Source organism: Bos taurus, chromosome 6 (genome assembly GCF_002263795.3).
Source record: "Bos taurus isolate L1 Dominette 01449 registration number 42190680 breed Hereford chromosome 6, ARS-UCD2.0, whole genome shotgun sequence".
Lineage (NCBI taxonomy): Eukaryota > Metazoa > Chordata > Mammalia > Artiodactyla > Bovidae > Bos > Bos taurus.
In genome coordinates, this window is record NC_037333.1 from 56,913,987 (window position 1) to 56,926,944 (window position 12,958).

Below are 12,958 nucleotides of genomic sequence, written 5' to 3' on the forward strand. Positions count from 1 at the left end.
TCTTTCACCTTCATCAGAGGCTCTTTAGTTCCTCTTCACTCTCTGCAATTAGAGTGGTATCATCTGCATATGTGAGGTTGTTGATATTTCTCCCTGCAATCTTGAGTCCAGCTTGTGTTTCTTCCAGTCAAGCGTTTCTCATGATGTACTCTGCATAGAAGTTAAATAGGCAGGGTGACAATATACAGCCTTGATGGACTCCTTTTCCAATTTGGAACCAGTTTGTTGTTCCATGTCTCGTTCTAATTGTTACTTCTTGTTCTGCATACAGGTTTCTCAGGAGACAGGTAAACCTAATTCCCATTTCTTTAAGAATTTTTCACAGTTATTGTGATCCACACAGTGAAAGGCTTTAGCATAGTCAATGAAGCAGAAGGAGATTTTTTTTTTAATTCCCTTGCTTTTTCTATGATCCAGAGGATGTTCGCAATTTGATCTCTGGTTCTTCTGCTTTTTCTAAATCCAACTTATACATCTGGAAGTCCTCAATTCATGTACTGCTGAAGCCTAGCTTGAAGAATTTTGAGCATAATCTTTCTGGCATGTGAAATGAGTGCAATTATACAATAATTTGAACATTGTTTAACATTGCCCTTCTTTGGGATTAGAATGAAAACTGACCTTTTCTAATCTGTGGCCACTGCTGAGTTTTCCAAATTTGCTGACGTAATGAGTGACGTAATGAGCACTTTAACGCCATCATCTTTTAGGACTTGAAATAGCTCAGCTAGAATTCTGTCACCTCCACTAGCTTTGTTCACAGTAATGCTTCCTAAGACCCACTTGACTTCACATTCCAGGATGTCTAGCTCTAGGTGAGTAACCACACAGTCATGGTTATCCGGGTCATTAAGACCTTTTTTGTATAGTTTTTCTGTATATTTCTACCACCTCTTCTTAATATCTTCTGCTTCTGTTAAGTCCATACCATTTCTATCCTTTATTGTGCCCATCCTTGCATGAAATGACCCCTGGGTATCTCTAATTTTCTTGAAGAGATCTCTAGCCTTTCCCATTCTGTTGTTTTCCTCTGTTTCTTTGCATTGTTCACTTTAGACTTTCTTAACTCTCCTTGATATTCTATCAGAACCCAAATCAAGAGGATCCAGTTCCCTTTTGCAAAACATACTGGATCACAAGCTGCTGCTTATTGTGAAATTCTGTGGACTCAGAAACGAACAGAACCTAGTAAGAGATATTATGGTATTATATTAATATAATAAGAAAGATATAATATATAAATATTATATAGTTAATGTTAATAATGAAAACAGTAACAGCAGAATTATAATAGGTACACTGTGCCTGTGTGCGCTAAGTCGCTTCAGTCATGTACAGCTCTGTGCGACCCCATGGACTGTAACAGCCCGCCAGGCTCCTCCGTCCATGGGATTCTCCAGGCATGGGTTGCCATGCCCTCTTCCAGGGTATCTTCTTGTCCCAGGGATTGAACCCGAGTTTCTTATGTCTCCTGAATTGGCAGGTGGCTTCTATATGACTAGTGCCACCTGGGAACCACTCTCTAATTTATATATCCGTTTACTTATCCATAAAATACTGGCTTCCAACTTCTGTACGCAGCTGGTAGGAATGTAATGTTGCAGCCACTATGGAAACCAGTATGGAAGATCTTCGGAAAACTAAAAATAGACTACCATATGACTCAGCAATTCCATTCCAAGGTATATATCCAAAAAAAAACTACAACGCTAGTACAAAAAGATCCAGGCACGCCAATGTTCATAGCAACACTGTTTATGGAAGCCATGATATGGAAGCAACCTAAGTGTCCATAAACAGATGAATGGATAATGAAGGTGTGATATATGTAATATAATGGAATATGATTCAGCCATAAAAACAAATTAAACTCTGCCATTTACAACAACATGGATGGACCTAGAGTATGACGTTTAGTGAAAGAAGTCAGACAGAGAAAGACGAATACTGAACGATTTTATTCATATGTAGAGTCTCAAAAATGAAACAAAAGAATACAGCGGAACAGAAACAGACTCACAGATACAGAAAACAAGCTAGCGGTGTTAACAGTGGGGAGAAGGAGGAGAGGAGGGGCCAGGCGGTGGCATGTGATTAAAACTATCGTGTACAAAATAGATAAGCAATAAGGACATATTGTACAGCACAGGGAAATGTAACCAGTATTTTGTGGTAACTTTAAATAATTTACAAAATATTGAATCACTGTGCTGTACACCTGAAACTAATATAATATCGTAAATCAACTATCCTTCAGTTAAAATAATTATAGGGATTTTTCTGGCAGTCCACTGATTAGGACTGTCTGCTTTTACTGCCTGGAGAAGGCAATGGCAACCCACTCCAGTACTCTTGCCTGGAAACTCCCATGGACGGAGGAGCATGGTGGGCTGGAGTCCATGGGGTTGCTGAGGGTCGGACTTCACTTTCACTTTTCACTTTCATGCATTGGAGAAGGAAATGGCATCGCACTCCAGTGTTCTTGCCTGGAGAATCCCAGGGACTCGGGAGCCTGGTGGGCTGCCATCTCTGGGGTCGCACAGAGACGAACACGACTGAAGCAACTTAGCAGCAACAGCAGCAGCAGCAGCAGCAGCTTTTACTGCCATGGCCCACGTTCTTTCCCTGGTCAGGAAACAAGATCCTTCAAGCCACATGGTGCAGCCAATAAGAAACAAACAAACAAACAAAATACTGGCTTCTTCCTTCAAGGGTTATTGTGGAGTTGAAATGAATACATGAATTTTTTTAAAACAGTACTTGATGCATATTAAACAATAGAATGTTAATTATTTATAATCATTAATAAGCACTGGCAGGGTGCCAGACATAATAAATGCCATACATACTTTTATCTCACTAATTTTTGAAACAATCCTGATAAACAGGAATTGTTACCTTTCCTATTTTGCTGATTAGACAGGTGAAGTTTGCAGAGGCTAAGAAATTTGCATAGAGGTCACAAAGCTAATAAGTGGTGGAGGCAGTGTTGGAACCCAAACTCACCCTAAATTACTCATTTAACCATGGTGCTGAATTGCTGATACTATGGATTTTCTCAGAAGCTTACAAATTCCATCCTGCCTCACACATACCCCAGCCCTGCCACACACACACGCGCGCACACTCTTACACACTTCCCCAGCCCATTCCAGTGAAGAGGTCCAGCACATACTTCTTTGTCCTCCTGACCTGAGTCCTTGCCCTTCCCAGGGAAGTTGCAGTTACACACACTGACTCTATCTCAAGGCTCCAGGGCGTTGATCAGCTGTGTGTGTGTGTGTATGTGTGTGTGTGTGTATACACTCAGTCACTTCATATTATCTGGCAAAGAAGCCAAGAAGACCTCTTCAAAGAGCTGCAGACCTGAGGGAATGAGATGAGAACTTGGGGCCTGAAGGGAGGAAACAGGAAGAGAAGCTTTGTACATTCAGTTAGTTTAGGTGAGTGTGGACTTGGGACCCAAACACCCCCATCAGTATAGGGATGTGGTAGTTCACAAACCACTGAGCAGGGCTCCCCCCTGCAGAAGGGTCATATCGGTGCCTGCGTTGTCTGGGTGTTCAGTGCTAACACTGTGTGACCCAAGTCAGAGAGGTCATGAGTTGAGGACACTTGCTTCACTGATTCACCACCTCCATTGTTCAGTTTGGAAGAGACCTTTGATGTCAGGGACTCACTGGGGAGATAAAGAACCTGAGGGATCAAGAGATTACACTACTTTCCCACATCTGTACAGTTGATGATGAACCTACTGCTGGAAGGTGGATTTCTTATACCCAGCATGGACTTTGCCTGGTTGAGTTCACAAACACCAACCCCTCCTGACAATATTAGTTTGGGGCTCAAAACCCTTCCTGACAATTAGAACTGCCATGACAATTGTTTTTCCCAAAGTTCCACAAAACATAAATTCTATTGGTTATTAATATCTTTTATGGGGGAAGGGAAGTTCTGTGGTCAAATAATTTTGGGAAATACTGAATTAAACAGGGTGGAATCATTCTTTTTCATAATTGTGAATGTGTTCATCTTTAATCTCTGCTATTCCCATTCCCAAACCTGTTTGAGGGAACCCTTTGGCAGGAGTGGGGGACGAACATTTGAACACATCTCTGCACAGATACGGAGAAGGCGATGGCACCCCACTCCAATACTCTTGCCTGGAAAATCCCATGGACGGAGGAACCCTGTAGGCTGCAGTCCATGGGGTCGCTCAGAGTCGGACAGATCTGAGCTACTTCACTTTCACTTTTCACCTTCATGCATTGGAGAAGGAAATGGCAACCCACTCCAGTATTCTTGCCTGGAGAATCCCAGGGACAGGGGAGCCTGGTGGGCTGCCATCTATGGGGTCGCACAGAGTCGGACACGACTGAAGTGACTTAGCAGCAGCAGCAGCTGCACAGATAAGGACATGGCAACCCACTCCAGTTTTCTTGCCTGGAAAATCCCAGGGATGGGGGAGCCTGGTGGGCTGCCGTCTATGGGGTCACACAGAGTCGGACACGACTGAAGCGACTTAGCAGCAGCACCAGCTGCACAGATATCCCATCAAGCCCAGTTCTAGGTGATGCTGACTCGTATATGGTAGCACATTGACTACTAGGAGTGCGTCAAATGGACTGTTTGATGGTGCTAATAATAAAGTCTTATAGTCTTTCTCCAAAATTACTGAAGCTCACCTCTTTAGGAGAAAAGGAAACACCAAAAAATGTCCCAGAGAGTTTGCAAAGCCTGCTCAGAAAGGAGAATATGGTTCTGCTGAGGAAACAGATTGATTTAGTAGTCAAGAATTATCTTCTTGTCCTTTTTCCACCATAAATTAAATACTGTCTATGAAGCTGGGCAGGCAGTCTTTTAATTTCTTTTATAAGGCACCTCGTGATTTGTTCAATGCCTGGTAGTTATTTTTATCCACTCCTCTTGAGTCTAAGAGGTCAGTACCCAGAAATGACTCACTAAATATTTTTCAGCTTCACCTGCTAGCCAGGTTAAGATGAAATCCTGGACTGTTTTCTAAACATTGGCAACTTGGTTTATCACAACAGAGTTGAAATTTAAGTGTTTGATTTTACTGTGTCTTTTCCAAGCACTTCAACTTCTATCAACTCAACTCACTTGCCAGCAGCTGCTATGAAAGCCCATTGACTAGAGCCCTCGAAGCAGGACACCCTTAACCCTTGGAATTACATAAAGTAATTCCCAAGCTGGGAAGGGGAACCACGGTCCCTCCTATCTCTCTTAGCTTGTGCCATGCACTTGACTTTTGATTTTGGACTACCCGGTAGAGTTGAGATTTGATTGTGGAAAGTGGTAGACCTTCTACTGGAATAATTTATAAAATCTCATACTCACCATTCATTCACTCACTTCTGTCACTCACCAGTCACCCCTTTATTTGAATAACAGATGTGACATGCTCCATACAGGTAGAGGCTGCCCTAGGTTAGGCAGGCAGCTGACAAACACCAAAGCCCTAGACAAACACCAAATCCCCTCTGAGGTGGGGCAGCCCAAAGACCGGAAACATCTTCTTTGCCTTCAGAGTTCTAGTGCCTGGGGCTGGCTATTGAGAAAAGGTCTTCAGTACATACACAGAATGACAGCCAAATGCAGAAAGCTTAGTGGGCTTTCGATGAGCTCCTTTCCAAGACCTTTCCCCATGTGCTTCTTTAGAGGGAATGGCTTAATCGCAATGGTTTTCTGTTGGTATTGGGTCCTAGCCCAGGAACAAGCAGAACAGAAACTGACATCAGATTAGTGGGTTTTTTTTTTCCTTTTAACTTTTGATATTGACATCATATCAGACAATGAAAAATTGCAAGGAAAGTACAAAGGACCCTCAGTTACTCAGAGTCCCCAAATGTTAACCTTTACTACATTTGCTTTATTCTTCTTTCTCTGTGCACACATACACACACATTTTTTTCCCTTAATTATTTTAATAAGTTACAGATACCACCATGTCCCTCTACTGCTAAATACATCACTGTGAAATACTTCCTAAGAAAAAGGGCATGCTCTCATATAGCCCCAGTACAATGATCAAAAGCAGGACGTTAACACTGATTTAATACTACTACCTAATCTACAGGCCTTATTCAGATTTCACCAGTTGTGGCAATAATGACCTGTTACCAAAAGATCATGCATTGCATTCATGTCATGTCTCTTTTGTCTTCTTTAATCTGTAATAGTCCCACAGTCTGTCTTTGTTTTTTTTCCTAAAGTTACATTTTGGAAAGAGTACAGACCAATTGTTTTGCAAAATACCCCTTAAGCTGTGTTTGACTGGTGTTGCCTCCTGCTTCAATCCAGATAATACTCTTTGACAGAAAAATCACAGAAGTGAGGCCAAGTTCCCGGTGCGCCACCTCTGAGGCTATTGACTACTCTCACGGTATAACTCTTACTCGCGGTATTACCCTTGGTTCTTTGATTTTGGTGCTGTGACCCAGGTTCCTCCACTGTAAGCATACTATTTTACCCCAAACATGTATAGGGGAGCTATTGGGGTTGGCCAAACGAGTTCATTGGTATGACGTTATGAAAAACCTAAGCAAACTTTTGGCCAGTGCCAATACTTTGAGGTTAAATATCCCATTTTCTTCAGGTTTTTACCCACTGATCTAAACATCTGTTGATGATTCTTGCTTGAGTCAACTATTAAGGTGATGGTTGTCTAATGGTGATTTATATAATTCTGTTTGTTAGCAGGCTTTCTACTTGTAAGTCAGAGCTCTCCCTTTTTTAGATTTATATCCTGAGGATTCGCAGATCCTTGTTTTAGTCAGTGTATTACACTCCTTTGTGTCTGTGCTTGCTGCGATGCTCCCATTGTTCCAGATGGGCCAGTAGGACGCCTACAAGCTGGTCCTGTGTCAGTTGACCTGTGCGTGTCATTCTTTAAGATCATCACTATTCAAAGGCAGCCCTTTCCAGCTGAGTTGAGCCTCTTTCTGTATTCCTTGACTTCCTGATGAATGCTCAGTTAATTTCTCTGCCTGGTTGCACAACTCCTGTGCCCCTTACCCTCCCACCCCTGGCCTCCTCATTTCTCCCTACCTCCGTCACCAACCCCCTTGTGGAACCGGATTTTCCAGCAAGAATACTTGACTAGTAACTGATGGGGTCTTAGCATGACCATCTTCAAACACAGGACTGTTTAATTTCAACCCTAAACACAGGACAAGAGTCAACCTCCAGCACAGGACTCCAGGAGGGGCAGGCGCCGAAGTGGGTGGACACACCGTCCTAATGGTGTTTGCTTTTCTCCTATGGAAACCAGATGATGGTTGCTTTGCCCTTTGCTTCTCTGTTGCTCTTTTATACTCCAAAGACAAAGCAAATTCTGCTTCTGCTCCATAATAAAGGGCACTGGACAACTGAGTTCTCACCTCTGACCCAGCTGTTGTCACAGTGACGGGGAAGGGAAAGAAGACAAACTGCCCATTTTGAACTTAGTCTTACTTCAAAAGAGTATATTTTGTTTCCCTGTTTCCATGGGAAATGGACATGGAATATTTCCTTTTTGCACCTGGAAATGGGAGACCTCACTAAAAGCAAGATATAGGTGTGGGAGTGACACATGAAAAGAGAAATAAATCAGATTTGATGTTAGGAATCATCATTTATGGAAGAATCATTGTAGACACAGGCAGGCAGGGGTTGGGTGTAAATGCATTAGTCCCCACCCTTTTCGTCAGCAGTCACTCGACCTTGGACCTTAGAGCCTGTCTCACTGAGAGAAGGAATGTCACTGCAAAAGGGAACACAGGATGGCAGGGTGTGAGCGAGGGCAGGACCTCTAACCAGGAAGAGGCACCGGGCTGGGGAGAGGTGCAGGGCATGGCCCTCGGGTACAGGACTAGGTCTGTAGGAAACCCAAGAGTGCACCCTAAAGGGAGGCAGTGAAAGGTGGAGGGGCTGGGGAGGATCATCAAAACACCTTTTATAATTACATGGCTTTGAAGAAAAATATAGATCCTGTGGTTTTCCAGGGAGGTGGGCGAGGAGGGAAGGGTAATGTGAAAGGCACAGGTGACTTGTCAATTCTCTAAGAAACAGAGAAGTTGAATCTCAGCAGTCAGCTCAGTTCCCGGCATGGCTGTGAGTGTGGCCAAAGCCACAGGGGCAGAGGGTGGGGTCAGGTCGACCTTGGTCAGCCTGGGAGACACTGGGAAAGCAAGGTGTTGCTCAAGACCAGCCTCTTTTGTTCTTTCTTCTGTTCAGAAGGAAACCTTCCCCACCTACAACACTTGAACCCATGATCCTAAAGTTGACCTACCTGACATTTTTCAGTGATTCATACCTCGCAGTTGCTTCAATTACATTATTAAGACTGCGGTCTGCCCTCTCTCAAACACTTCAAAGCCTGTTTTTTGTTTTTTTTTTTTTCTTTGACTTTTTCTTGCCTCCTATCCTCTTGACTTTTTAAAAACAGATTCCAAGATAAACAAAGATACTGCCAGTGTGGAAAGAGGCCGGATTTTAGAGTAGGTTGTGGAGATGGAGGGAGGGGAGGGGGTGATGGCAGGGAGGAGGGGTACAGGGGGCTCTTGAACAGATTTATCAAGCTGACATATGAATTATTTACAGAAAATGGATGTAAGTGGGGAGCGGAGGCTGGAAACAAAACCCTGGGCTTGGAAAATGGAGTGATTCCATTGAGAGTGCTTTGCAAAAGGAAAAGGTTGTACACATACTGCTGGCTAAGCCCACTGTGATTTCTGTCTTGCGGAACTCTTGTTGCACTTGGGGTATGTGTCTTTCAGTTGGTGCCACAGTTGATAGAAATATACCATTTGGTCCTTATCTGGAAACAGGTATAACTTGGTACTGTTAATGCTCTTGTTTGTAGGCATATGTCATGGCAACTAGAGTACTTCTTCCTTAGGTGAAAAGCTTTTTTTTTTTTTTTTTTCAAACATGCTGTATCCAGACAGAGCTGAGTAATAAGTATATGCTTATTAGGAATGTTAACTCGTATAATCCCCAACAATGCTACATGGTAGATACATCATTATCCCCATTTATAGATGAAATAGCTGAGGCCCAGAGTTACAGGGCAGAGCTAGGGCCAGAACCAGATCATCCAGACAGTCTCCTCATCTCAAACCTGTAATCACATATGCAAAGACTTTTTTTTTGTTTTTTTGGTCATATGAGGTAGCAGTCACAAGTTTCAGAGATTAGGATGTGGATACTGGATATCTTTGGGGAGGGAGGTGGTATAAAACTACTTCCCTCTAGATTTATCAACCAGCTAATCTATACTTCTTAAATGGTACTGGTCATTTTCTCTGTGGTTAAAGGCTTATAAAGTAGAATCCTTGGAAATCCATTCATGATTGAAAGAAGGAAGGAGAGAGAACAGAGAAGGCAGTGACACAGCCAACAATGAACAATCCCTGAGACTTCCCTGAAGTCAGGTGGTTAAGACACCAGGCAGGCTTCCACTGCTGGGGGCACGGGTTTGATCCCTGGTCAAGGAACGAAGATCCTGTGTGCTGAGTGGCAAGATCAAAAAATAGAGGAAAGAAAAACCAAAACAGAAACAATAAGTGATCCCTCTCTCTCTCTAGCATGCGCTTCTTATGGAGACAAAGGGACTGGGGCTTTCAATTCTGTCATTGGCTTGTCTGCTTCAAGTTGGTAACTATTAGACATGGAGGATGACTTAAAGATTCTTCCATGCTAATTTCTAGGATTTTCAGAGAAAAGACCAGAACAACATGGTTGGTTTCTACATGAATAGAAGGTTTCATTCAAAGGGCAATCTTGAGGGGAAAAAATGTAACTTGGGAACCGGCAGGGGACAGAAGGCAGGCGGGAAATGAAAGCAGCACAGAGGTAAATCCATCCACCACCAGGAAGCCCCAAGGGGCATGTCTTTGACCTTGTGATGTTCAGCGTCCATGCCTTGTGATGGGAAAGGCAAAACAGGAGCAGTTTAGTCCACATGGACTTCCCTGGTGGCTCAGACGGTAAAGCGTCTGTCTACAATGCGGGAGACCTGGGTTCCATCCCTGGGTAGGGAAGATCCGCTGGAGAAGGAAATGGCAATCCACTCCAGTACTATTGCCTGGAAAATCCTATGGACAGAGGAGCCTGGTTAGGCTACACAGTCCATGGGGTCGCAAAGAGTCGGACATGACAGTGACTTCACTTTAGTCCACATAAAGCTTGTGATGATGACTCAACTGTAACTTCCACGGGTCTGTAACATGGAACATGGATCTGTAGCTGGGATCCTCTGCCCTATCCTGACATCCTCTATTGCTGTGCTAAGTCGCTTCAGTGGTGTTCTACTCTTTACAACGCCATGGACCAAAGCCCACCAGGCTCCTCTGTCCATGGGATTCTCCAGGGCAAGAACACTGGGATGGGTTTCCATGCCCGCCTCCAGGGGATTTTCCTGACCCAGGGGATCACACCCACATCTCTTACATCTCCTGCATTAGTAGGCTGGTTCTTTACCACTAGTGCCACCAGGGGAGCCCAGGACATCCTCTAGTACTGAAACCCCTGGGCAAGGAAGCCTCTCTGCTCTCTTGTAGCGCCTACTGCTGCACCAGGGCTTAACACCCTGGTTAAGTCCAAGTCCCATGGAGAAGGCAATGGAAGAAAACACAGGTCCTTTTCAATCCCACCTTTCTTTCTCTGGCATTGGTTAACCTGTTTTCCCTCATTTACAAAATGAAGATGACATATGTAACTCCCAGAGTCAGGGAAAGGTCTGGCACAGAGACTAGTTTGCGAATACTGAATCGGTGATTTTAGATATGTGAAGGTATTCCAGGTAACCAGTGTCCTCCCTACTCACATGTTATCCTTTTCCAAAAAAACTGTAACTCTACTGACTTTAAGTATCTAGGAAAGAAAAGGCAAACAATTCCTATTGAAATCTTATTCAGCTGCCTGCGTCCAGTCCAGACTGCAAGTGCCTGCAGCTAGCCATTTCCACTCTCTGCACAGATGAGGCACCTCAGCCAGAGAGAAGCAGAAGTCTCTGGCCAGGATGGGGCTGGAGAGCACAGCCCGTGTGGTGGAGGTGCCTACCTGCCTACAGGTGTCCTCAGTGATGTCCGATTCTGCGACCCTATGGGCTATAGCCTGCCAGGCTCCTTTGTCTATGGGATTCTCCAGGCAAGAATACTAGAGCGGGTTGCCATTTTGTCCAAAAGCAGATCTTCCCGACTGTCCCGACTTAGTCCCAGGGTTGGGACTGCCATCTCCTGCGTTGACAGATGGATTCTTTACCCCTGAGCCACCTGGGAAGCCTCTGTGAAGGTTCAGCTTCCCTTATATCTTAAACAGCTCTCCGCCCTGAGAGTGTGACCTGGTTCCCCGGGCTCACAGTGTGATTATTGCCTTTCCTTGGTGTGCTTTGACTACTTGGCTACCTTACATTTGTCCATTCCTCCTGCAGAAAAAGGAAAGAGGGATAGCTTGATTCATCTTAAAATACAAAAGGAAAATCCCAAAGTGGTGAATGAAATAAACATTGAAGATTTTTGTCTTACTAAAGCAGCTTATTGTAGGTGTTGGCGTTCTAAGACATTTTTTGCCTGTGAGGGTTCACATAATAAACACAGTGAATTAACAGGCTATGATATGTGTTCACTAATACCGAAGAAGGAACTATAATAGTAATAAATTAGGATGGAATACAATTGTGTGCTATAAAATCTTATGACAGTATTTTTTCATTCTTTATTTATAGAAGATCTTTCAAATGGTAGTCTTAATTATTGCCAGTAGTTGAATGATTATTTCTGTCAATTTATTTTCTTGTTACACTACTGTTTATATTTGATACTTTATATATTCACTCATTTATATAGAATTAAATTGTGCCGCTCCTTCATTCTGACTGCAAAGAAACCAATGTCTTCCCACAATAAAACCAACAATTTTTATTTAAAAAAAAGTAAAATGTCATTCACACTTCTCTCTTTTTTCCCCAGATGATAACAAAAAGTAATCCAGATGGGGTGCAGGTGCTGTAAAATGATACAAAGGTAAAGTTGAAAATATGGGAAATTGTGATTATCACGAAGGCACTTTTAAACATCCTGCATGGATTCAATGCCATTTTCCAACTTGGGGCATGACTAGCATTGCCAGGAAGTTAAGAGTTTGGAACCACATTAATATTATTTAAAAGAACACAGGGGCTGGATTTTAAAAAATTTTTTGTGCAGTTCTCCGAGCATGTTGGGAACACTGTCATTCTCTGAGGCTGACTTTGGTTTGGGTTGAATTTACATTTCTCCAGAGAGTTTCAGTGCAAAGAAAAGCTTGAATTTTAGAAGATGCCTGAAATGGTATCACTGAAAATAAATCACCCCAGTCATGTATGTGCTTTTAATTTTGTCCAGATTCTATGTCATAAAAATTTGGGCAACATGAATATAATTCTATATAAAATAAAGGGGGAAAATTAGCTGATCATTTTGCTTCTATAACAAAACTATCTTTATTATGTTAGTTCTATCCCATATCTGTATCTATGTGTGTATACATAAATAGGTATAAATATATACATATACATACCTACATACATATATCATTTTTTCCACTATAGTTATAATTTAATGTTAGGTGCCATTCAAAAGTATTTATTGTGAATAACTTTGATGCTAGTCCAGACGTCACAATTGTTATGCCTGAAATGGTATCACTGAAAATAAATCACCGCAGAAATGTTAATGACTACATAATATTCCACTGAGGGATTGTGGCATCAGTTCTTAACCACTTATCTTCCTATTGTTGAACGTTTGTTTTATTTATTTACTTTTTTTTTGTATTTAAATGTCATGACCCACTTTGTTCTTCACCTTCTTCCTGCCCTTTTTCTAGCTCCTTCCTAAGATCTGTTTCCTGTCGGTAGACCACTTTTATACTTCGATACCACTGTATCTACCTAATTGTTGCTGTTTAGTCACCA

General features: G+C 42.7%; 1 protein-coding gene across 7 annotated transcripts in view; it reads left to right on the forward strand.

Annotated features, from left to right (window-relative positions):
* Positions 1–12,958, forward strand: part of C6H4orf19 (chromosome 6 C4orf19 homolog) — a 78,564-nt gene that overhangs the window by 63,396 nt on the left and 2,210 nt on the right. For 4 of the 7 annotated variants that reach the window (XM_005207854.5, XM_059887461.1, NM_001104973.1 and 1 more), the window contains 1 exon segment: positions 11,973–12,026. The exons of the other annotated variants lie outside the window; for them this stretch is intronic. In XM_005207854.5, coding sequence (XP_005207911.1) covers positions 11,995–12,026 — 32 coding nt within the window. In that variant the 5' untranslated portion in view covers positions 11,973–11,994. 7 annotated transcript variants of the gene reach the window in all.